The sequence below is a fragment of the Dendronephthya gigantea genome, unplaced genomic scaffold (assembly GCF_004324835.1).
Source record: "Dendronephthya gigantea isolate DGI-Jeju-01 unplaced genomic scaffold, DenGig_1.0 000078F, whole genome shotgun sequence".
In the NCBI taxonomy this organism is placed as follows: Eukaryota; Metazoa; Cnidaria; class Anthozoa; order Malacalcyonacea; family Nephtheidae; genus Dendronephthya; species Dendronephthya gigantea.
Window position 1 is genome coordinate 1,029,925 of NW_021163088.1, and position 26,795 is coordinate 1,056,719.

The 26,795-nt window shown below is 35.0% G+C and overlaps 1 protein-coding gene across 1 annotated transcript; it reads left to right on the plus strand.

Moving 5' to 3' along the window:
- Positions 1-1,047: 1,047 nt before the first annotated feature.
- On the plus strand, positions 1,048-20,718 carry LOC114532167. The gene is made up of 20 exons (XM_028553744.1): positions 1,048-1,170; positions 1,255-1,337; positions 4,564-4,614; positions 4,880-6,151; positions 9,042-9,098; positions 9,686-10,948; positions 11,235-11,285; positions 11,615-12,886; positions 13,206-13,394; positions 14,444-14,805; positions 15,381-15,489; positions 16,029-16,208; positions 16,935-17,051; positions 17,533-17,726; positions 17,831-17,959; positions 18,480-18,550; positions 18,929-18,969; positions 19,348-19,444; positions 20,007-20,106; positions 20,671-20,718. The coding sequence occupies exons 2-20, from the start codon at positions 1,274-1,276 to the stop codon at positions 20,716-20,718; spliced, it is 5,667 nt and encodes a 1,888-aa protein (XP_028409545.1). The 5' UTR covers positions 1,048-1,170; positions 1,255-1,273.
- Positions 20,719-26,795: the final 6,077 nt, after the last annotated feature.

Sequence of the window (26,795 nt, forward strand, 5' to 3'; positions counted from 1 at the left end):
TCCATCCCACTGGCTTGGGCTATACTGGTTTCAGATTTGCGACCATCGATCAACATATCTTTCAGTGAATAATTGCTTTCTTTCAACGCTTTCTTACGCAGTCTTGAAGATGTCCCATTGCACACAATTTGCATTTTTATCTCAAATTCAACATCAGTGAACTCACAATGCTTTGCTAATCTTCTCAAGCGTGTGTGAAATTCATCTATTGTTTCATTATCTTGTTGCGCTGCTTGTCTAAACATATATGTTTGGTAAATACGATTTTTCTCCGGTTCGAAATATGCAGTGAGAGCGTTGACAGCTGCTTCGTAATCTTTCTCATCTCCTGTGTCTGGCAGTGTTTTAAATATTTCGTGAACTTCAGGCCCAGCTTGGTACAGTAGAAGTGCTCTTTGACGTGCAGTATCCTTCACATTTGTAGCGACTAAATATGTTTTAAAACGTTGAATCCATTGTGTCCATCGAGCGCTTGTATTCGTTGGATCAGCCTTCGGTTCGAACAAAGGCATTGGCTGTAAGCCATCCTCGTCGCCAATGTAATAATTAAACACACTCTGATTTCATATTTTATACTTTATAATTTAAACTACAAAACGTCCCTCAAACTTTAACACGCTTCCTTCTCGTATATCTCTCGTCCCCCTGCTCCCGCCTAATAACGTCAATCATTACAATTTGCAAAAGCAGATCTATAGCTATTTATCATATACATTATACAAATAGACATACATGCATATAAAGCTCGAACAATGTTATATTAAGGGTGAGTTTCAAGTACCTGCCGGAACTATAATCTGGCCGGTATTATATTAATTTGAGGCTTCTTTCCAGATTCTGTTTCCATTTTAATTTTTCAATTTTCCTATCAATTGACAATAACTTGATGGTGTAATTCTGTCTTGAAGTCAATATCAAATCATCTGGAACTTTCTTATCATCATTAACATTTTAATTAGAACCGTGCAAACCGGAAAAGTTATTCAATATCACGGGGAAAGGTGTTCGACGATAGTTTGGACAATACCATAAAATTTTGGCCAAGTTTTCTTTCAGGAGTGTAGAACAAACAAAGTTAAACCCCCGATCGGTCGACTTGTATGACACCCGACAATCGAAATCGAAAATATTCAGTTGGAATAATTGGACGACTAAAACGACTAAAACGAGGTAATATTTGCGGGAAAATTTTACTACCATGTGATCATGCTGCTTCAATATGAAAAAATAATTAATTAGTTCTTCCCTAAATAGGGTTAATCGATCTTTCAAGATGATTGACATTGTATTAAGAATTGCTGTCATATTTTCTCTTCGGTTCTTATCGTTTGCTGCTGGTAAGTATGTCTAGTATATGTTATACGCAGTTTGTTATCAGGCCATTGAAATATTGATGTTCTTGCCAAAGCGGAAGAGAGCTATTTTACCATTCACGAGCATATTAAGACATTAGTATCAAGCAAGCACTTCACACCTTATTCCGCTTACAAATATGTTGAGTGGATCAATATGAGCCATAATTTAGAAATATCGTCAATATTTTAAAGAATTTTGGTACACATAGATACTTAACATGCTTACAAGTTCACCTAGAATTGTTTCACACGGTGAAATGCGGGGAAATACAAAAGACAAATTTATTCATATGATGCAAGTTTGGGAAATGTTTTATCAGGCATTAAATCTCTAATTTCAATATGCAATGAAAGTTATGCGTCAATAATCATGCTAAAACGAAAAGTTCCACTGGCTTCTTCGTCTTGTACACCAAGGATTCAAAGGATTTCAATAAATCAGCTGAAACATTTCTTGCAAAAGTTTTAATTAAGTGTCTAAGAAGATTAACAGGGCGAAACGTCGAAAAGTTAATTGCCAAATTACCCATAGTGATTGGTAATCTGGGTAGATTTTTATGACTTTATGGCGGTGACTAGATATTGCACTTACAAAGGAAATCCGTCGGGCGAAACTGAATATATGAATATTCCCCCCCAGTCGTCGTGCTAGTTACGCCAATATTGTCAATACTTCTAGAAATATTATGTGTTGTAATGTATCGTTTAGAATCGGTACTATTTGAAAAACTACCCTATGTACTTCCGTTCAAAAGGGAATTGGGTAGGCCAGATTTACATTAAATCCTAAGAATCGGGGATATATTGTACTAGGAAATACTTGCATATATCATGCAGTAACCCTCGCCATTTCAGACCAAGCAATTAATACTTTCCTGAGCTAGTCAGACAGAAGCTTATAATTTATTATGAAATTAAAATGTAACCTGCTTAATTCCGTATGTAAACAAACGGTTTGTTTACATTTTGAACTTCACTATTTTTTAAAATAGGATCTGCTGTCTGAATATTTAAAACTATTTAGGTTCAATACGCTTCTAAATTAATCAGAACTAGAGTTTATGTTAAGAAAAAATAAGAAACATGCGAAATTTAGGCAATTTTCAGAGGGCCCTCATTTATTATGAGCACAACCTATGCGCAGAACAAAATTGACTTCCACTTTAATCGATGAGTCGGTAGATGGAAAAAGTGTACAAAATCTTCAAGGACTATAAACGTCAAAATGTAATTTCTCAGAATTTCAATCAGCAGTTGCAATCGACTATAAAATTTTTCTGTGGAGATGTTTGCTCTTGTTAGTTAAGCCCCTGGCTCCAAGTTGAAGCATGGGCCATCACGCCATGGGCCAAAACGCTTTTATTACTCCGACGTCAGCGACGGAGTTGAAAATTCACCTCAGTTTTGTTTTCTATTGGTTTTTTTTTAATTTTTAATTTTATTTTTCGTTGTTGCAAGTCTGTAATGGCGCAAAATATACTAGTATTTAAAGTGTGTATTGGACCATATTTATATACGTCCCAGTCTTGTCTACGAAGAGTTGTGGTGCACAGCTTTTGCTAATTCTCCGATGCGCGATTCGATTCGCTCGCATGATACGGCAATTTCCCAAGAGAAACAAATAAACCGTTTTTTCATGCTGTTCGATTAAGTTTAGATTAAATTGGGGTAAGAATAATATCGCTGCTATTTCGCCGTTTAACAAGATGATGTGATCGTGTATGAGCGCGTTGACACGTCGTAGTTTGCACAGGATTGAAGATTTAATATAACTATATAAGCGCGTATTCCAAAGGCAAAGTGTAAAACAAAGCGAATATATCATGCGGTTTATTTACATTTTTGAACAATTGAACTTCCATACTTTTTAAAGTACGATGTCCTTTTGAATTTCGCGATCGAACATTTATAGGTTCGCAAATCGCAAGGCATCTAAATGCGAATATGAACTGTATTGTTTATGTTCAGAAGCTTTATATTGAAGACTGGCACGTGCGCCTGAGTTAACGCCAGAACAGGCGTCTTGTTGTGTATAGAATTTATAAAGCGTATTCACAAAAAAGTTTCCGGAAATGACAGTTTGTCTTACCATTTTGTGTTAGCTAACAAGGAGTTGATAATTACCATTCTTAACTCGTTCAAATGATTCGCATGCGCACACAGGGCCGTAGCTAGACCGCTTAATTGGGAGGTGTATATATATGTATTTATATGTATTTATGTTAATCTACCGCAGGAACAATAGCGTACAAAAGAAATCAGTCGGGCATAAGATAAATTTATGAATATACACCCCTCCCCCTAATTATGCCCCTAGCTACGCGCCCTGTTGCGCACAAGGTCTTTTGATCATTAAAACGTCCACAGTCCATGACATGGAATTTGGGAACGTTGGAAATATACCACATATTGTGCATACCTTAGGTACAACATACCTTACATACCGTGCTGTCACATACTTTACTCGAGTGTAATTCCTAATCTCCGGGGGGATTAGTACCTTCGCAATGCGCTCTGCGCCCGCTCGAGCATTATCTAAAAACAAGTTTAAACCAGTCCTAAATGTGCAAAGGTTGGTGAATTAGTGAACAAGGGCTAATTGTCGAAAAACTATACGCGTTTATTACCAATGATAAGTGAGGTGCACTGCCAGCTATCAGTGAATGTCTTTAATATATGGGAAAGTTTTTACATAAGATAAAAAAGCTCTTTACTGCTCTGAGACTAATTGTGACAACTCACGATCCTTCGTGTTTGTACTAATACTACTCATTTCATCACTTCGTTTTCGCCGAGCACACTGGCCGCGATAGGGGGTTCGTATGGGCATTTCTTCTTCTCCCGCCCCAAATTTATGCTCTGCCCCCAGTTTCCAACTTTGGCCTCGTTTTCACGTTATATGAGCAATTTATAGTCTTTATTAAGGATTTTCTTTACTTATATAATAAGAGCTTCCCCCACAGAATAATTTCTGTCCTCCATATCCCGCTTCCTTTATTAAAGAAATTAGGCTTATCAGTGCAGTTATAAATAAAAACATAGCTAAGTGAATCAGCCTGCACATACAGCATATTAGTATTTATATTATACTGCATTTGATATTAAATACTTGTACCTATAAGCTAATTTATGATAATTTTATACCGTGATACTACGAAGCAAAATTACAAGAATATAACTTTTGAATGTTTTCAATTATTCCCTGCAGTTGAAAGGTCTTTAATATCACAAGTTCCGTCGTACAGAGCCAGGTTCACAGGTTCGTACAGTAGCTAATTCTTTTAAGAGCAATTGTTTCAGATTGGTCTTTATAGAATATAAATTATATCCTTTTAGGCAATTTTCATACGACTCTCTTCACAATTGTAAAAAACATTTAAAGCCCTTACTCTTATACCATACCAAAAAAAAGTCTCGTGAAACTATATTAGACCTAGAGTTAAGAAAACACTTCACTGCATGTATTGAACACAATATAATACTCATTCTAATTTACTACTTTTATTCATGCTTCGTCAACTAAGGTGCCCGGAATAATTATGGAACACACTTCATCATTGGATTTACAGCCCAATATACAAATAACCGAAATGATTACATTCGAGTGTATATTGCTGCCCTTGACGAAACAAATGTGACGATGTATAGCGAACAGACTGGACAGCGTTGGAGTTACACTGTTGGTATAAAAAATGGAGGCATCTTTGAGCTTAAACTACCGATTTCTTTGCGATTGAAGAAAGACGAACTTCGTCAGAAAAGTATTGAGATTTTGTCAACGGGAAATATTTCAGTGTTGTGCTTAAATTTTGGTGGTTTCTCGTCCCAAGTGGGTAGCAACATGGCTCTACCATCGATCACTTTCGGCTTAGTTTACGTTGTGGCATCATTTCAGCCATACAACGCATTTTGTCGAGCGAATATTGCTGTATTATCAGCGCATAACAACAACAAGATCATAATTCTTCCAAATAAAAATGCGATTATATACTATCGCGGTAACTCGTACGAAGGAAAAACATCACAGATACACTTAACCGAAGTCCTTGAAAAAAACGAAGCGCTTTACTTCTCGGCGAAATCAGATTTAACCGGAACACTCGTTTTTGCAAGCAAACCGGTTACTGTGATTTCTAGCGTAGATCGTACTGAAAAAACATTGGGATCCGCATATACTGCTTTCTTTGAAGCAACGTTGTTGCCTGTTTCGTTGTGGGGATTTGAATACATCTTGGCAGCAGTGGGAACGTTGAACAAATTACAGGGGGATATTTTCCGTATCTCTAGCTTTGAAAGTAACACTGAGGTTAAAAGTGCATACTGGACAAGAGTTTTGTCATCAGGGGCGTACGTAGAGTTGATATTAGACAGGGACCTGGCATCTTATATCAAATGCAATAAGCCTTGTCAAGTTGTGCAATATATCAGAGGCGGGGTGATTAATGGGAAACATGCAGGGCCTTCGATGTTAATTCTTCCTTCAGTGACACAATTTCTCTCGTATTACCACGTGGCACTTCCTCGAAGAGCGGGTTTTAATGATTCATTGACAATAATTATTGAGAAGGAAAATATGGATGGTTTATATAGGGATGGATTGAAATTGGATGGCTTACGATGGAAAAGCATCAGTGGGACAAAATATGTTTGGACGATAATAGATGTATTTAATGTCAGCACTGTCACCGTATATCATACATCTTCCTTAGTAAAATTTGGTCTTCTTGTATATGGATGGAATAATGGAGCTTCCTATGCGTACCCTGGTGGTTTTGATTTTAATAATAGCTCAAATGGTAAGTCACAAGTTATTTCTTTATACGATAAAAATGTGAATTTTATGGCATGTATCTTGCACACGTCCTAAAAATTCGTCGAATCGCTGAAAAGTGGTACCGGTGTCAAAGAGTGGAATTTAAAGAGTGAAATAAAAATATATTGCTAAATTAAATTTTCACAAAATCTTTTTCTAAGCAATTGCATGGAATTATTTTAGGAATTTTGGTTTCCAGTGGTTTTTAAGGAGGTTCCATACCCTTTACAAGCATAGAGGACTAGGTCCGAGGATTAAACATCGCGCGCTATTCATTTACGAGCTAAGAAGCTCGAACGCCTAAAAGCGCGCCTTTGGTAACATGCGCCGGCGCTGCTTACGAATGCACACGCATGGCAATTAATCCCCGAGCGGGCGCGGAGCGCCTGCGAGGGTACTAATTCCGCTCGGAGATTAGGAATTACACCCGGAACCCGGTAGAACATAGCCGAATCCAAAGTTGTCCAAATCTTTGTCATGGACGGTCGACGTTGGGTGGTTTTGTAAGTTATGCGCATGCGCGAGTAACATCTGGTAATCAACGAACGTTCTGATTGGCTAAGACAGAAAGTTTGTATTTCAATGAGAACGTCAGCAATTTATATTAACTGTCATTTCGTAAACATTTTTGTAAAAGCGTTTCATAAACTTTGTGCAAAGAAAGTAAAACGAGAAGAAACAAGATATACGAAGCATGACAGTGTGCAGTTAGCAAAGATGAACGTGGATACTGTCAAGACAAAGCTGTGTAAGAGGAATAATTCATAATCTGCAAACTTATAAATGTTTTCAAAGACAAAGGGTACGTGTTTACTTTGTTTATTTCGTATTTGTTTCGCGATAAGAATGAGCCGTATTTGTATACTTTTCGGCTTTGTATGCCGTTTATTTGTTAAATTTTCAGCTTTTTATGCAAACGCATAAACCTGTGAAAGGCTATTACACCTTTGCTTTAACTTCAAAAAGTGTTTTTGAAAGTGTAATTTGAATTTTGGTATCAAAAATACACACTATATTTTATATAAAGTATAAAACTTTTAGCCGCCGGCGTCGACTGCCATTACAGAATAAAATAACATTTGAAGTTTTTTCTTTGTCTGTGAAGATTTTGTACTGTTTTAATCGTTTGAAACTTCGATTTTAAACCGTTTCTTAATTGCTGGCATGGTATAATGAAGCAAAATTGAACGGGCAATATTTACACTAGCTTTATGATTATTTTTGTATTGAATGATGGAAACATTAGCTATAGTATACTCGGTAAAATATAATAGGACTGATTTGAGTTTTGTGTCATTTCATAATATAAGTTTAGGTCAGGTTAACTCAGGAAATTGTGTACTTGGTTTGAAATAGCGAGGGGTTGCTGCATGCATGTATTTCTAGTTGATTATATTTTGCAAGGGTTGAAAACTCTTGGCCGTGCTATTGGCGAGCATTCTATGAAAATTTGCAAAATAACAATATATCTTTAAACCAATAGAGTATTAAAACTTAAAAAATCTGAAGACCATGAAAACAATATAATGTAAAATTAAAGAATATCACAAAATTTTCTGTGAAACACTTGGTAAATAAATACTTAAAAATGATAGTAATAATTAGGTGTTTATACCGGGAAACTGTATGGAGCTTCCTTCAAAGCGTAAATTGACTTTCTGTTACGATTGATATCAGTAGAAATACTACCCTATAGCTTATCAGCAGTGTATCGAAAGCTTTTTAAAGAAGTTATTATATATTATTTAGAAGTTATGCTAGTGTAGCTCAGAGCTTTCGTCAAGGTGACAAAAAAGAAATGATGTCAATGCAGATTTGCACGAAACTCTTTAAAAAGCTCGCCAACACGATGGAATACATCAATTTAGTAGAGTGATTTCTATAGCCATTATATTCCTTTAGACACTGATATAAATTAATGAACTCAAAACTGCATCGCGTGAGCCCACACACACCTCACCCCTTGCGCCTGCATTTATGGCCATGTTTAATAGTTTTCGAGTGCGTTTTGTTTCTTTAAGGCAATCGGCCAGGCCAGAACCTCCTTTTTCAATCATTGTTAAATATTATTTACAGCGAGTAAAATGGCCGTCAAGTTTGGCGTAGCAAGCACGGTAATTGGGAGGGTCCATATTAATATTTTTCATGTTGCATAATTAATATATTTTCAAATCGATTATCTACAGTCTGTTAATATGAATATATGAATGTGTACCCCCAATTATCGAAGCCGGTTACGTCACTGTCTAATACAATGGTGAGGTTACATGGGTGTGTTTTTAAAGAAAAAATGGAATAAGAGTAAAAACTTTCACTTGCAGAATTGCAAATTCATGGATGATTGCGTGGGCGTGGAAGGCATTTTAATTTTCGATTCACTATTTCAGCAAGAGTGAGCTCTCCATATTATTATACAGTTATTATACAGGGTGTATCAAAAAAATGTCCCAAATGTAAAATTTTCGTTTTTTCAGGATATTTTGCAGATTTTGGCAAATTTTTGTGTTCCTAGAGATAGTTAAGACTTATTTGGTATACCTAGGCCAAGTTTGGTTTTTCATAAACAAAATTATGTTACCGGGGGGGGGGTTCCTTTCCACTGATATTGAGAGGGCTTGCGCGCGAAAATGTGAAGCTGAAATTGAGATATTATTTAGCTGTCTAAAAGTAGGGAAATATCCTGAAAAACGAAAATTTTACATTTAGGACATTTTTTTTATACACCCTGTGTAAAATTGTCCAAGTCTTTATACCCACTTTGGAAAATTAATATTAACAACGCGCAGTGCGCGAAGAAAAAAGTGAAACCTTATTATTTGCAAACGCCTGATTTCCGGCAGACAAATTATTATATTTCCAATACCTTTCTCTAGATGGAAAGTCATCAAAGGCTTTGTTACAAATTCCGTCGTACAAATCTAGGATGATAGGTAAATATAAAAATGATTATTCTTTCTTCAATTTAGTCCATAACTGAAGTTTATTCAAAGTAACTGAAGTTTTTCACTAATTTAAGTAAGATCTTTCTAGCTGTAATGATTTATTTTCTTCTAGTTACTTCGATCAAAAATTAGTCTAAAGCGCTAGTCGTCCATTTAGAGGTTGAATTTATTCTGTATTCCGTAAAAGAAGAAAAAAATTTTATTTTGCCCTTATGGCGTAATAATGGTGCACTGGAATGAATGTTGGCTCAGCAATGCTCAAGTTTAGAAGCACTTTTCGTGGTCTTTCAACTTTCTTCCAACTTGCTTTAAACATACTTAGCTTGAGGTGTGGAACGTATAAAAGACGATATGAGTCATATGACCATTTTATGGACGTGTCATTACTCTTAATTTTAATTTTGATCATTTTAATCATGGAAGGAAGGAGGAAGCATTAAAACGGGAATGATCACTTTCTTTTTAAATCAATTGTTTTTCAGTGTATTTACGTTAATACCATGATCACTATAGGCTTCGTGAATAATCGATTTTCCTTACAGCAGTGTAAAAATATGTATTTTCTCTTTGCCAAGGTACTCAGGGAAATTATGGAAGACATTTCATCGTTGGATTTACCTCCCAATATGCAACTGGTCAAAAAAATTACATTGAAGTATCTATTCTTGCACAAAATGAAACGAATGTGAGAATTTATAGTAATCAAACAGACAGGCTATTGAGTTTGACTGAAAATATTAGAAATGCAGGAATTTTTCGGATGAAACTGCCTAATTCTATTCGATGGAAACGAGGATGGCTTCAGAAAGGTATCGAAATTCTTTCATCGGCAGATATTTCAGTGTTGTGCTTAAATGTCGGTGGCAGTTCTTACAAAACGGATGGAAACTTGGCCTTGCCCACAAACACTCAGGGTTTAGTTCATGTTATAGCATCATACTGGCCGCATTTTAAGAATTTGAGAGCAAATATAGCCGTAATATCAGCACATAATAACAACAAGGTCATTATTCTTCCCAACCGAAATGCAATTATAAACTATCGAGGTAACTGGTATGATAGCAAATCATCACAAATACAAATAACCCAAGTACTCCAGAAACTTGACACGCTATATGTCTCAGGTATATCAGATTTATCTGGAACACTCGTCATTGCAAGCAAACCAGTCACTGTGATATCTGGCGTAGAACAGGCTAAAATTGGGAAATGGTATAATTTCATGGAAGGAACCTTGTTGCCTGTTTCATTGTGGGGATATGAATATATTTTAACAACAGTTGCAACCATGGAAAAATCGCAGGGAGATGTTTTTCGAGTCTTTGCCTACGAAAATGATACTGTTGTTCAAAGTGCATACTGGACAAAAGTTTTATCATCTGGGACATATGAAAACGTATCATTAAATAAAGATTTGGCGTCATATGTTAAGTGTAATAAGCCTTGCCAAGTTGTGCAGTATATCCGAGGCGGAACAATTAATGGAAAATATGCAATACCTTCGATGTTAGTTCTTCCATCAGTAAGTCAGTTTCTTTCTTATTATCACGTGCCAGTACCAAAAGGTGAAGAATATCATCATGATTCAATCACAATAGTTATAGAGAAAGGAAACGTCGATGGTTTATATTGGGATGGATTGAAATTTAAAAGCTTAAGATGGAAGACTGTCACGGGAACAAATTATGTTTGGACGGTGATAGATATACTAGATCCAAACATCATAACAGTGTATCATGCTTCTTCCTCTGTAAAGTTTGGTCTCCTTATATATGGGTGGAAAGATAGGGCTTCATACAGTTATCCTGGTGGCTTTAGCTTACATAATAAATCAAATGGTAAGTTACCTGTTTTTGCCTTTCTGAAAAATTATATATTATACTGATAAAAAATTGTTGATTTGCTGTTCGCTCCACTTTTAAGACATGGGTTCTGTACTTGTTTGATACTTGGGTACTGTGATCGACGCGGAGAAAGGCATGCAACTTTTTGCATTTGTCCAGAAAATCTAGCCGTCCGTCTGACTCTCTCCCCCGTTATAATAAACATTCAATATTTTTTAATTTATTCGAATTGGCAAAGAGAAAAATTTTTTATTTGCGATGTTTTCAATATTTTGTTCAGATATAAGTTCAATGTTGTCTGCAGTTCCATCGTACAAGTCCAGGATAGTAGGTAAGTTATAGCTAAATACTCAACTAAAGTCGACTTAAGTGCTTCAAATTATATTACTTCTTTTACTTGAAAAGAACGATATTAGAAATAATAGATAAAAATACGTAGCGAAATATTGATAAAAAAGGTCGTTTCAAGAGAAGAATTTTATGAAATATTGTACGGATCTCATATGCGCCCGAGCTTTGAATTTTCCACAGAATCCTCTGAGATGTACTGAATTCTGTCTAACACGATGACGATTCACATGCGCGCATACATGCACAGTAAATTCGCAACATAATAAGTTACACGAAGTAGCTTCTGGTATTTCATTTATATTCCTTTAGGTACCAATTATGGGAAGCATTTCATCATTGGGTTTACACCTCAATCTTCTAATCGACAAAACGACTACATAGGAGTGTCTATTCTTGCTTTTGATGAAACAAATGTAAAGATGAATAGTGAACAGACTGGACAGGCATGGAGTTATACCGTAAATATTAAAAATGGAACAGTTTTTGAGTTACAACTGCCGACTGCTTTGCGAATGCAAAAGGATAAAGGATTTCTTCAAAAGGGTATTGAGATTTTGTCAACAGGAAATATTTCAGTTGTTAGTTTCAATTTTGCTGGTAACATTTTCCAAGTGGATGGAAACCTGGCATTACCGTCTAGCTCTCTCGGACCGGGTTTAGTTTATATTGTAGCATCATATCAGCCGTATAGCTCGAATTTTAGAGCAAGTATTGCTATAATATCAGCAGAAAACAACAATAGAATTACAGTTCTTCCTAACAAGAATGCGAAAATATACTACCGCGGTATCTGGTATAGTGTCAAAACATCTCAAACTCAAATATTCCAAGTCCTTGCAAAACGTGACGCGCTATATGTTTGGGGTAAATCAGATTTATCTGGAACTGTCGTTACGGCGGACAAACCAGTTACTGTAATATCTGCCGTAGATCGTACTGATAAAACACTGGGATTCAATAGCTTCCTGGAAGCGAACTTGCTTCCAGTCTCGTTGTGGGGATATAGATACATCTTCACCGCAGTAAGAACAATGGAAAGGACACAGGGAGATATCTTTCGAATCTTTGTTTTCTATAACAATACCGTTGTTAAAAGTGCATACTGGACAAAAGTTTTGTCTTCTGGAATGTATGAAAACTTGACACTAGGGAGGGATTTGGCGTCATATGTTAAGTGTAATAAGCCATGTCAAGTTGTGCAATATATCCGAGGCGAATCAAAATATTTGACATTCAGGGGATCTTCAATGATAATTCTTCCATCAGTAAGCCAGTTTCTATCGTTTTATTACGTGGCACTCGCTCGTGGTGCGGAATATTCCCATTCAATAACAATAGTCATAGAGAAAGAAAATGTCGATGGGTTGTATAGAGATGGTTTGAAATTGAATGGACTACAATGGAAAACTATCACTGGTACAAGATACGTTTGGTCGGTAATCAGTTTACCCGATCCAAGCAATGTTAAAGTGTATCATACTTCTTCTGTTGTTAAGTTTGGTCTTTTTGTATTTGGATGGAATGATAAAGCTTCATTCGGTTATCCAGGTGGATTTGGTTTACATGTTGACAAACCTCAAGGTGAGTTACTGCTCATTGCTTTTCAAAACAAAGGATCATATTTTAGCAAGAAATTGGGAACATTCACACATCATAGAAATTCCCTTCCGGGCTTTACGACCCATATAAATCAGTCATGCTGATGTGATATGCCTCTGAACGTTAGTGCATGCAGAGAGTACCACCGGCATCCCAAAGACGAAGGTTCGAAGATTACTCCTCCTGGCTTCAATTTGGGATGTCATTGTATATGATTTCAATTCGAAATCGAGACGCTCTATATAATCCTTATGATTGCAATTGTTTACAATAGATTCTCGTATTTTTCTTGTATTTTCAGGACCGAGTAAACCTCGAAATGTTACAGTTACTGTCAGCGAGTGCAAATTAATTGTTAAATGGTTGGTTCCCGCTGATTTTCAAGGTGATATCAGTCACTATTTTATATCTTGGGGGAAAAATGGTGAAAGCGATACTTTTCAAACAGTAAAGACATCGGAAAGTCCATTTATTATCAACGATTTTTGTAGTAAGTATATCATAACTATCATAATTCTGTTGACTTTTTAGTTCAACGGGTTTGCAATCTCTTAATTTTCTACATAAAAAACAGGCAATAGTTTTCGTTTCGGATTTTACTCTCATTGTAATTACAAATTCCAAATAACTTTATAAAAACGCTATATTGCTAAGTTAAAGTTTATTCTATTCTAAAAAATATTTTACAGAAAAATCTAGCAATATGATCGCAAGTTAGAGCTGTTGTATAATATATTTTGATTTACCCTGGATCCCTCACTGTCAACGATTTATTCGGTTGACATTACACACACAAACACTATATTTATATTAAAATTCATGCAGCAGCATGGTGTTTTAATATTCGTCTAATGCCGATTCTAATCACTAAATATTTTGTATTTCCAATATGGCTATCGGCTCTTTAAGTCCTAGTTAACGCCCAAAAAACAAGTTTCATAACTTGTGAGGAAACAAGTTGGAAAACAAGTTATGAAACTAGTTAGAAAAAACATATGAAACAAGTTAGGATATTTCAAAGGTGCGGACGGTATTATGTCTTGTCAAGGTGGCCGTTTTTGGCAATCTGCAACCTAACAATATTTACATGATTTTTTTTTGTTTTCCAACAGTTTTATGCAAATCAGCGCTGGGTGGGTGGTTTCGAAAAGCTTTGAAAGTGTTTAAAGTATTTAACATAAGTTACCCTTTGAGCTTTGGCTTTTAGGTTGTACTGTTTCCGGCAGCGAACGTTGCAAGATCACGCAATGTCTCGTTGGATTCTGCAGTAAAACAAATGAGATTGGAAGAATTTGTAACAGTCCGCAATTCTATACATATCCCATAGCTTGTTCAAAGCTCAGAAAAATATTTTTCAGTACGGTCCTCATAACCAGAAATATTAAAAGGACTCAGCATGCACTATAAATGCAAATTAACGTAATATTTTTTTGAATAAGAGACACGGAAGCGAAAACATTCACAAATGTTAGAAGGACTTTTGACCTCTGTCTGCTGTATATTAATGGGCGGGAAATTCTGTTTTTTTCCAATTTATAGACGAATCAGGCACATACACTATAAAAGTCCAGGCGGTGAATGACATGAATGTTGTTGGTGAAATCGCTTATGTATACAACGTGAGCATAGATGGTAGTCACAATGTGGTATCTTCGGTATCTTCGATTTTTATAACACCTAGTAGTATTACGGAGAGGCAGTCTTCTTATGTGACTGCTAATACTTACAAAGTGACAAAACCTAGTAATCCAACAGTAATAGTTACTTCCAATAAAGATATCCCAACAGGTGTAATTGCTGGAGGAGTAATTGGAGCTGTTGTATTCCTTTGCCTTGCTGTGTTTACCTGTGTTTTCTTGATACGAATAATACGGAAGTATCGGCGAATGGAATCAAGAGAAGTACGTCTATCTTCTTCATGTAGTTCAGTAGTTCACATATGATTTAAGTAATCTCATTTTATCACCCTTTAGTATAGAGTTGCAGAATATATCATGACAGAGACTTAACAAAAATAATGCAAAATAAATGTAGTAAATAAGACATGTACACTATACATAGCTTGATTTTTTAACTGATTTACTGCTGAAACACACAATACCTAAAGCAATCAATTTTATTACATTATCAACATTGAGTGGATATATCACAATCATTACCACTATTCAAATATTGTATCCTCGCGCAATTCATAAAACAATTTTATGATAAATAAATAATAAATTGATTTAAGAAACGGCAACAATTGCCGTGATCTGAAAACAGAGGAAAACCACTCAATTATTATTCTTAGTAGAATATTTCTTCTATTAGCTTTAATTGAAAATTTAGGCAGCATAATATAGGTGTACTGTAAGCCTTCGTGCCATTTTTTAATATTTATTCATTTTTATGTTGTTGGTAGGATGCCTATTGGTTAAATTAAATTACTAGATAAAGGGAAGAAAAATTTCTATTGATTTTTTTCTTCTTGTAGAAATTCGCAGAATGGCACCCGTCAAGTCTTGATAAAATGGCGAACACTTCGGTTGCCGGAAACAAACCGCTATTGCAAGAAACAAACCCGATATTGCAAGAAACAAACGGTGAGTATTCGTTGTCATAAGCAGACAGGCACGGATCAGAATACTATTTAACTGCTTGTATAGAGTTGTTTTAAAGTCAAAAGGAGCAAATGTTTCAGTGCTGGCAGAGAAAAATGGTGCGTATATACACCGCATTCCTTCTAACGGTAAAGGTGAGGTATAGTGCCCTCATTACTGATAGTGCATACATCTCAAGCGCCAAAGTATCTATTACGAGACGATATACTGGATGACTGCTGACCCATTACCAAAAAATAGTGATATGCACACAAAAGACTGCCGATGGTTATATAAATTATATTATACAGCTATCTCAGTTGTATTTCATTCACCCATTACGGTCTTCAAATAACTGCCCCAAACCTAAATCGCTCCCACCCTAAAATCTCGGCACTGTTTTAACGAGCTCTTGATCGATATTGAGTATTTTGGTACCATACATAACATAATATAAAATGTTATAAAACATAACACCCATAACCACGCAAATCCGCATGACAAAGAAGAAATAACCAAAATTTCATATTTGTTTTTTATAGAAGCACTGCCGCTAGAAATATCGTACGTTTCAATATTGAAAGACTGGCAGATCTCACCAAGCTGCCTGAAGATACTGTCCAAATCGCTTGGAAGTGGACACTTCGGCATTGTGAGACAAGGTCTATATACGCCTTCTGCAGGCAGTGCTCCCGAATATGTTGCTGTGAAAATGATGAAAGGTAAATGAGTCAAGTAATGGTTCATTTTCATGTATTACACGAAAGAAATAGTTCATATGGCTTAATTGTAATTTATAGATTATGCGCTTAATGTACATGCATGGAAAGTCTCGCCTAAAAGTTTTTATTGATCTTCAAATTATAAGTGTCAAACTGGTTGAAATAGAGCTATTACATCATGACCTTCATCTATATATATATATATATATATATATATATATATAATTATATATATATATATATATATAATTAGATACTTATTTTGCTATTTTTTTGAAAAGTGAAAAATCGAGTAAGATTTTGACAAAAGCACCTTTTACACTACTGTCAAATTTGACACTCGCACAAACAATTTTATTAGAACCCAGACTGCCTGATTTATTTCATACTACAAAACTTACGCCATTATTATATTCTCTTCCTGAACATGTACTTATATTTGTCATGCTTTGTTATATAATTATTCAAAGATGTATATTTTTGAAAACATTCAGGACACATTATTAGCCTGATTATAGTTTTCTTGCTAACCCAGTTTTAACGTTGTTTGAATCAGCGTATATATGTGTGCATGTTGATGGGTACTGTTTAACAGTCTAAGATGTCAGTAAATTTTCTTGTTTCAGTCACAACTCAGTAAATTGAATTTTTTTTCTATTTAAAAAATTTGCCGGTGTAATCTCAAGTTTTAATTGTCTTTAATTCTGAATTTCCACCTAAATTCAGATATTGCCACGGAATCAAACAAATTAGATTTTTTGGCTGAGTTGAAAATGTTGAAAGAAAGTAACAAAGAACCGCACGAAAACGTCCTAAAATTTATTGGTGGCTGTTTGAAAGAAGGTATGTGCATCCATGTATAACGTATGCTAGCGTGTACTAAAGTTGACAGGGAGTTGTAGCAGCAATTAAGTATGATCAGAATTAATATAGAAGCACTTTATAAATTATAAAAAAACACGAAATTGACGTCCGAGTACATTTTTAGATAATTATGCTCTTACAATATTTATTTGAGGCGGTATAAAGCATTCAAAAACGTTACTGGAACAACAAAGGGAAATTTCTTTTATACCATTCAGCAAGTTTGTTTATATTTTAAATGCATAAATTTTAATAAAAGTGCAATATAATTATACCATTTTACATGAAGTACTTAAAATTTAGTTATTTTGATTGGCTTTGTCTAAAAAATGTAAACAAATAGGACGATGAGTTGAAAACGAAATTCCTCCTTGTTGAGTGGAACTTTAAATTCGCGTTTTGTGAGGCAATAAAATTAATACTCGAGCAGAGCTATAGTACAGAGTATTTTTCAATTAAGGAAAACAAATGTTGGTAACAGAATACTGCTCGGCTGGAAATATGCATGAGTTTCTAAGGAAAAGCAGAGTCGCTGATAAATCTGATATATCTCAGATGCAGAATCTCAAGATACATTCAACTTTAAGCGAACGCCAATTGCTTAAATTTGCGGTTGAAGTGTCAAGTGGGATGGCGCATCTTGCAAAACAGAAGGTATATTGTAGTATAAAATAATTAAGGAAATAATACATATTATGCCTGCATACATGAAAAATGTTTTATTTTCTGAAAAAAAAGTATATTCAAAACATTTTAAGCTTGTTCATCGTGACTTGGCTGCCAGGAACGTTCTTCTTGCTGGTGAAGGTAACGTGGTAAAAATTGGTGACTTTGGTTTGGCGAAAGATATCGGAAATGCTCAAGAATATATACGAAATAATCCTGAGGTATATTAAAAACCTTCTATTATATATTATTCTATTATGTAAGTATATGGAAATTATTATAAACATTAACGCAAACGCTGCCTCGTTCCATTCTGTTCGTGTATGTTTTGCTCCAAAGTTAATTAAAAAATAACTAATTTCAGAGCAGAATTTCGATCTTTCGGCTTACATGCAGATATAGCTCTTTAAACCGAAATTAATTTCATGCAGTAACTACATAACTAAAAGAACGATGACGATTACTCGGCCGCTATTTCGAAGCTAGATTGATTACTTATTGATATTACTCGAGATTATTTCGAGATTACTTCCTCGACCTGTGAAATATATCCCAGTCGTAGATTTTGTGCTTCTTAAACAAATTAATTTCCTTTTTTCAGAACAAGCTTTCAGTTTGAATTATGCAAAGATCACTGTTGCTCGTCCCGTTGAGAATAGGATATGCTTAAAATTTTTTCATGCTTTGCTGAAGCCAAAATTGTACTTGCATGGTTTGTATAACATTGGAAACTATTTTTAGGACTTTCTTCCAATAAAGTGGATGGCTGTGGAAAGTTTAGATAAAGGTCTCTTCACAACTGCCAGCGATGTGTAAGTTGACATTCAACGCTGCGATTCAGTTTTACCGTTAGAAAACAAGCTTATTTTAATTAATTCATCCCGTTTTTCTGTTTACCTGTGTTTTCTCCTTGCCATCAGCTAATGTGTTATGTTTAAAATAATTATTTGCCGAAGGCGAAGTAGCGAAGTTCTGTAAATGAGTATTGCTGAGAAAAAGTCGACGTTCGTCGGAGCCTGCATGAGGCAGATAAATGTTTTGGAAAATTTGGAAAAAAGGGGATGGCATTATGTTGAAAAGAACCTAATTAGAAAATACACTTTTTGCTATGAATACACTTTTCGCTATGAATAGCCGCCTCGATGTACTCATGTATGAATATACCAATAATAAAATTTTTGTTTTATCAGATGGAGTTTTGGCATTCTTCTCTATGAAATTGTGACCTTGGGTAAGGAGCTATCTAGGCATAAAACTTAAAGGCAATACAACGGAATTTCAAAATAATTATTTAGGAAGAGTGGTGATTTTATAATTAAGGAGATAAATGATTTTGCCCAAACCGGAGTTAATTGAGTCGAAATTATCCTCTCATGCAATGCGTTTTTCCAAACGCCCTCATAATACAAGAGAAAAAAGATACAAAGTATAAAGCTTTAAAAACGGCCAAATATTTTTGTGTTTCTTCTATTATAAACATGTTTCTTAGCTAATCTCACGAGAGAAAATATTTTCCTAGTGCCTGGCGTCTAGGGGGAACATCCTTAGATTTAGAGTTTTCCTGCTTTCTAAACATGAACATGCTCTATAAATTTACTTCAATTTTAAGGTAAGGAACCGTACAAAGGCAAATCAGCGTTGGAAACTGTACTTTTTATTGGTCAAGGGAATCGATTGGAGAAACCATCCCACTGTTCTAATCAATTGTAAGTAAACGAATTACGAACAGTGGCGTACGGGTGACAATAATTGGGGGCGCACATATTCATATATTCATGTTAACAGACTTGTGAAGGAAATGGATTTGAAAAGAAATTAGTCTTGCACAACATGAATATCTGAATAAGTGCTTCCCCCCCCCTTAATATTAATGCTTACATATTATATAGGAACAATAACGTATAAAATAAATCTGTCCCGGATAGGACGGATACATGAAAAAACACCCAAAATTAAGCCTCCATCTACGGCCGTGAATGAATGAGATATAATGCATCAATGTGAATGGAATTTGAATTACAGTTTTTCCTCTTCCGTTTTTTTGGTCAATCTTCATCGACACCTGAGGAAAAAGACAAAAAGCTAAAAATTATAATATGTGTCTTTGGCAAATATTTATGAATATGTTATAGGATTTGTTTTAATATATCTACTTGATAATAATTATATAGAAATAGGTAAATCTTATTAATACAAAATTGCTATATAATTATTGGTATAATTAAAATTCTACTCACCTTTTTCTAAGCAAAATTCTATTCAACGCAGGTATGAGATAATGGCAAAATGTTGGAAGAATGATGCAAAAGAGCGACCAAAATTCTCAGAGATGTGGCAAAATTTACGAGATATGATGACTGATGAACAGGTACATATATGCACCTGCCTATACCAGTTTTTTTTATGACAGCGCAATTACTACGTATAGAGTGCATGAGGACAAAATACAAAGTCACGTTCGTATTCAGATTGTCACTTTAAGAAGGTGGGGATCTCTGTTGATATTCATAGTTATAGGAGGGGGGGAGTGGTAGTTGGCGCTTTTAAATTGAGCGTTTCCAATATTTCATAAATGATCAATAAAAAGTATAATTTTAAGATCCGTGTTCTTTTTTCTATTACTCATTGTAAGGAATATTTCCACTATGACCGCGATGACTTTTTTGCTTATCTTGGGTAATGATTCCCTGTTCGAAATACGAAAGTTAATAAACTCTACTCTAAAATGAAACTAAAAATCTATTCGCACCTAAGTAAGCGTGGCCGAAAGAAAATACGTAGGTTATTACTAAAATCCACAAAATCCGCAAACCTGTCAACACAGCTCGTAAGTAATTCAAATTGCAATCTGACCTTTCATGCTGCTTCATCGTTTTCCAATTTTTTATGTTTAGCAGTTTGTTTTAAAGAATTAATGTCATCTTTTTTATAGAAGTCGTATATCGATGTACAGCAAGAGATAGCGAAGAGTAATAAGTGATGGCCCTTTCAAGAAATATTTTCTACACCGGAAATAAAACAACTCATTTAATTTGTTAAATTTGTTAAAGTAATAACAATTAAGTAGAGAAACAAGGAATATGATATTAGGGTAAAACATAGTTTATTGGTAATTATAGTAATCTGACCAATCAAGCAGGAAAACCGATGTTAGTGTGACGTTAATTTTCTACTTTTTAACCATTAAGAAATTACATATTTGATCTATTTTTTCGCAATTTGGAATTGTTTGTTCAGTCATGATCATGCCACTAGCTAAAAGTTGCAGGTGTGAAAGATGAATATTGTATACCTTTTAGAAAATTTTACAATTTAAAGAATCGGTTTTCTCTTGAAAGTTAAAACAAATTATTAGCGGCCAAGTAGTAACTTCCTTTAAAAACTTTACGGATGTCATATGAACATTACTATATGAATATGTCAGCCACACTAATCAAAGGTGTAGTCATGCAGGTCACTCCTAGTCTGCTATTTACTATACTAACGAAACTTACAAACTATATACAAACTATATTGCATTATTGCAACCCTCGATCCAATGATCAACTCAATTACAAAGTATTGATGCTCAGTTTATTTTTCTATTACGCATTATAAGTAATATTTAGGCATGACCTCAATAGCTTCGTTGCTTATCTTAAGTTAAATTCTAGCCTATAAAATCTACTCGCATCTCCATGCTTACGAAAGCATGTTCGCAGGTTGTTCCGTTGCTCCTGTGATAATCGGCCAAATGTTTCCTCTTATATACTTACATTGACACCCAAAAAACCGCTAATGTCAATACTATAATCAAACCTGTCATTCTCGACTTTTTGTTAATTCGATCTATACTTGATTAACATAACGCATTTACAAACGCAAACTTTGACGACAAATATTCTAAAATTTCTCGGCCTCGGCAAATGCCAACTCCGCCGCATGGAAGGAGCACGCGAGCTCCTCAGATGCAACTCCAACAGGGATTGCCAAGACCGATTGGTCGATTACGAAAGAGAAAACTGCATCCTTGAAACCATTGCAATGGTCTTTCGATGTATTTATAAAAACACCTGCGCAGTGTTTCCTTTTAAATTTCTTCTGTTGTACGATGCAGATCCAGTGTATATGACAGGATAAATACTAAGACAGATTAAATTACAAGACTTCAAATGCTATTAGTTGTGGATTTTCAAAGTATAATATATTTCAATAAAAATCAACCAATCCGATGGCAAATTATGAGTGTTGTACAATATATTCTGCTCCTTCTCCCGGCCTACATTTCTAGAAGAGGTTATATGCAAATGCAAAACTAAATAAGAATTTTTAAGAATACTACTTCAATTCCTTATCTTATTTTTGTAAATTCAGAGAGAAAAATGGCAGGAGAGCAAAACATATCAACAAGCAATTTCAACATGACAACTGTTCGAAGCGATGTTCTTATCTTTTCTGTTGTTTTTAAATTTTTTGCGATGATTGTTGGGGTATTAGGCAATGGCACAGTTATAATATTTACAATTTTTTCAAGGAGGGAAAAGATAATCGCGTCATATTTCATTGGAAACTTAGCATTGGCGGACCTTCTCGTGTGCCTAACATTTTATCCAATATGGATCATCGAATTTATTCAGACAATATTGAACATCGACAGTGATCAGGACCTGTTTTGCAAGTTAAGTCGTTCTACCAGCTGGTCATTTCTGTTTGCTTCAGTGGCAATTACTTCTTGCTATCACAGTTGATCGCTATTTATACATCGTAAAACCTCTGAAATATCCCCTAATTGTTACACGTCAACGAGTGTTTCTTGTCATATTTGGGATTTGGTTCACCGTCTGTTGCAATTTCACAATATTTCTAGTCTACTTTAAGAACTCGAACATTGGATTAAGGAGTTTCTGTGACATATCTGCCAGCATTACGTGGCTTCTTAGCGCTTTTTTTGTCTATGTCCCTTTTGCATCAATATGCTTCCTCAATTTTCTTATCTTGGATGTTTCAAAGAAACAAAGAAAACGACTATTGATTGAAAAAGTTGCATTTCCAAACAATTCCATTGAGATGTCGATAAAACGACTAAACGCAATACATTATCTTCGCCTTAAATTCAAAACAGCAAATACATTCTGCATTGTGACGGCAGTTTTCGCTTTCTTTGTCTTTATCCCTGCCTTGATTGGGCTGCCAGTTGAGTTTTCTTGCAACAAATTGTGTCGCCAACTTTGGTATGTTGTTTTTCACTACGAGTTCTTTGGGATTAATTCAATCACGAATGCGTTCATCTACGGAATGAGACATATAAAGTTCAGGAAAGTCGCTGGCAACTACATTTTACGCCTATTGGGTTTGTAAAAAACAATGAAAATAGTGCAATCATCTACTCTTGTTTTCATGAAAATTAATGATACAATAATTTATACCAAATTTGACGGAACCCCGCGTAGCAGATGAAATCATGAAAGGGGATGCAAAGCTAATTTTGAGCTATTTGTCTTATTTTATAGTACTTGATCGAATTGAATTTCAATTTATAAACTCTACTCCATGCATGCAATGTAGTAATCTTTGGATCATCTCGATCGTTTTCAAGTTTCGTAGAGTCCTGTGTTGCTAAACTTTTATAGCTGTATTTTTGTTTTGGTAAACTCATATTAACAAAATGACACGCAATTTCGCGTTCACAGTACACCTGTGAGAAATGAAACATCTGCGCAGAATGAGTCTCTTGCACATATCAGCATAATTATATGGCGCCAGATCAAAGTGTTATAACTATTTTTAGCCCATGGGACTGCTCACTCCAAGGATTATGAAGCTCTACTTTTAAACTGTTTTTTAATGATTAGTTGTCTATTATTTCATTTTAGAGTCGTGTGTGGATATAATTATTATGTGAGTAGCGTTACTCGCAGCCGTACTGTAGGTCAATATGGGGATCTTAAGCATGTAGGACGGGACCACGACAACGGCAGCTATCAATACAATGGTTCATTGAAAATAAATGAATTATTAAACACCTATGGGACGTTTAGACGTGATCTATAATCATGTTCTGTTTACAACGGCAAAACGTCGTTTATTACGTGCAATGTGGAACGTTTGTATTTCAGGACGTAGTGAGTGCTAACATAAATTAGGCTCAACAGAATTTTCAGGACGTAGTGAGTGCTAACATAAATTAGGCTCAACAGAATTGTCCCTAAACGTAAACACAATGTTTTCAACGTCTTATATCTCATTAAATTGGTAAAGTTGATGATATAGCAGAACGCTTAACCATAACTTTAATTAATCTAGAGGAGAATACCAACCATGTCGTCGTCGCGTTGCCTTCCTACATGCTTAAGGTCCCTAATGTTTGTCAGCTACAGTAATTTAATACGACTAGCCTAAATTACAAACTATACGTTCGAATGATTCCATGCACGAAACTAACTGTCTCAAAACATTTTTCGGCTAAACCTTTTACATACTCATAATCTTGGTACGCTCAACCGAGCATTTGTATGATGGTTACTGCTTGTATTTGCTTTGTGATTTAGACTAAAAAACAGGAAAGCCTATGATAGTTGTGTTAATGTTATGCAGATTAAATTGACGTATGCTTATTATGGAGTAGCTTTACGTTCTTGAATCGCTTATTATATAATTATAAAGAAATTCACTACGTTACGCTACAACATGCGGTTGAAGTGGAAAACAGGCCTTACGATTGGTCTTAAAATTCACACTAATCATCATAATTATACTGAACGCTGGAGCTCGTTCGATATTGATTGAATGAGTGATCATAATAATACTGAGCTGAAAGCTTTAATAAATCACCTTTGATGTCTAGGTAAGGAAGCCGCCAGTTGTTTCTTTCTAATTAATTTTTAGGGAGGTTTATTACCGGCGTCCGAAGATCCAGGATATTTTTTACAGCAGATGCAATATCATTCGGAGTGAGATTTACACAATGTTGCATCACCTAAACGATTACCAAGTATTGCCCTCCCCCCAAACTTGCGGATATGGCACTGGAAAGCCAATATCAGAAATTTACTTGGAATATAAACATTTTCCCATACGAAGGCCATCATAGAAACATTCTTTCTCTGGAACATACATCTCGAGTTAATTGCCCCCTAGTTTTCAGTGGTTAAAGGTTGACAACATTAATAACGTTTTGGACGTCGACAAAAATGTCTTTTCAATTGTGGGTTTTAAATAGAAAGCAATTTGAATGATTCCCGACTCTTTTCTTGCAGAGGCGACGCCATATTGGATTCCTAAATTATAGCGCATGTTTTGTCCAATTATAGCCCAATGATGGCCTACATTTCCAGCGATGTTTCTCGACTTTGGCATGCATTGAATTCCGCGATAATTGCACCAATTTTGGCATTATTTTTTCTTGGGTGACACAAGTGTGCATTTCCAAAGTCTCATTCATAGGGGACAAAAAATATAACAAAACATAATTCACAAAAATAGCTTTTTAGGTCGGAGCAAGTAATGTTTTCACAACTATTTCTTCCCAGTTCTCAGTATAATATCAAAATATGCTGTAAAAATTATATTCCAATTATATCGGAAAATTAGCCAAAGCTGTGCAACACAACTCTTGTGAGACAAGACTGTGACGTAGATAAATACGGTCACATACACATTTCAAATACTAGTATATTTCGCGCCAGAACACACTTGCGACAACGAAAAAAAAATTAAAAAAAACAACCAAGGCAACGGTGTGGTGCAACTAAGGCATGGTGTAATTCTGTCTCGAACTGAGTCAATATCAAATCATTCGGAACTTTCTTATCATTATTATCATTTTAATTAGAACTGTGCAAACCGAAAAAGTTATTCAATATCACGGGGAAAGGTGTTTGACGATACCATAAAATTTTGGCCAAGTTTTCTCTCAGGAGTGTAAAAATAAACAAACAAAGTTAAACCCCTGATCGGTCGACTTGTATGACACCCAACATTTCACAATTCAGTTGGAATAATTGGACGAATAAAACGAGGTAATATTTGCGGGAAAATTTTACTACCATGTGATCATGCTGCTTCAATATGAAAAAAATAATCAGTAATTAGTTCTTCCCTGAATAGGGTTAATCTCTCAAGATGATTAACATTGTATTAAGAACGAGCATATTAACCAGCATATTAAGACATTAGTATCAAGCAAGCATTTCACACCTTATTCCGCTTACAAATATGTTGAGTGGATCAATATGAATAGCCCCATAATTTAGAAATATCGTCATTATTTTAAAGAATTTTGGTACACATAGATACTTAACATGTTTACAAGATCACCTATAGAATTGTTTCACACGGTGAAATGCGGGGGGGTACAAAAGGCAAATTTATTCATATGATGCAAGTTTGTGAAATGTTTTATCAGGCATTAAAGTCTCTAATTTCAATATGCAATGAAAGTTATGCGTCAATAATCATGCTAACACGAAAAGTTCCACTGGCTTCTTCGTCTTGTACACCAAGGATTCCAAGGACTTCAATAGATCAGCTGAAACATTTCTTGAAAAAGTTTTAAACGTCGAAAAGTTAATTGCCAAATTACCCATAGTGATTGGTAATCTGGGTAGATTTTTATGACTTTATGGCGGTGACTAGGTATTGCACTTACAAAAGAAATCCGTCGGGCGGAACTGAATATATGAATATTCCCCCCCAGTCATGGTTCTAGTTACGCCAATACTGTCAATACTTCTAGAAATATTATGTATTGTAATGTATCGTTTAGAATCGGTACTATTTGAAAAACTACCCTATGTAATTGGGTAGGCCAGACTTTTTAAAATACGATGTGCTGTCTGAATATTTAAAACTATTTAGGTTCAATACGCTCCTAAATTAATCAGAACTAGAGTTTATGTTAAGAAAAAATAAGAAACATGCGAAATTTAGGCAATTTTCAGAGGGCCCTCACTTATTATGAGCAGAACCTATGCCCAAAACAAAATTGACTTCCACTTTAATCAATGAGTCGGTGGATTGAAAAAGTGTACAAAATCTTCCAGGACTATAAACGTCAAATGTAATTCCTCAGAATTTCAA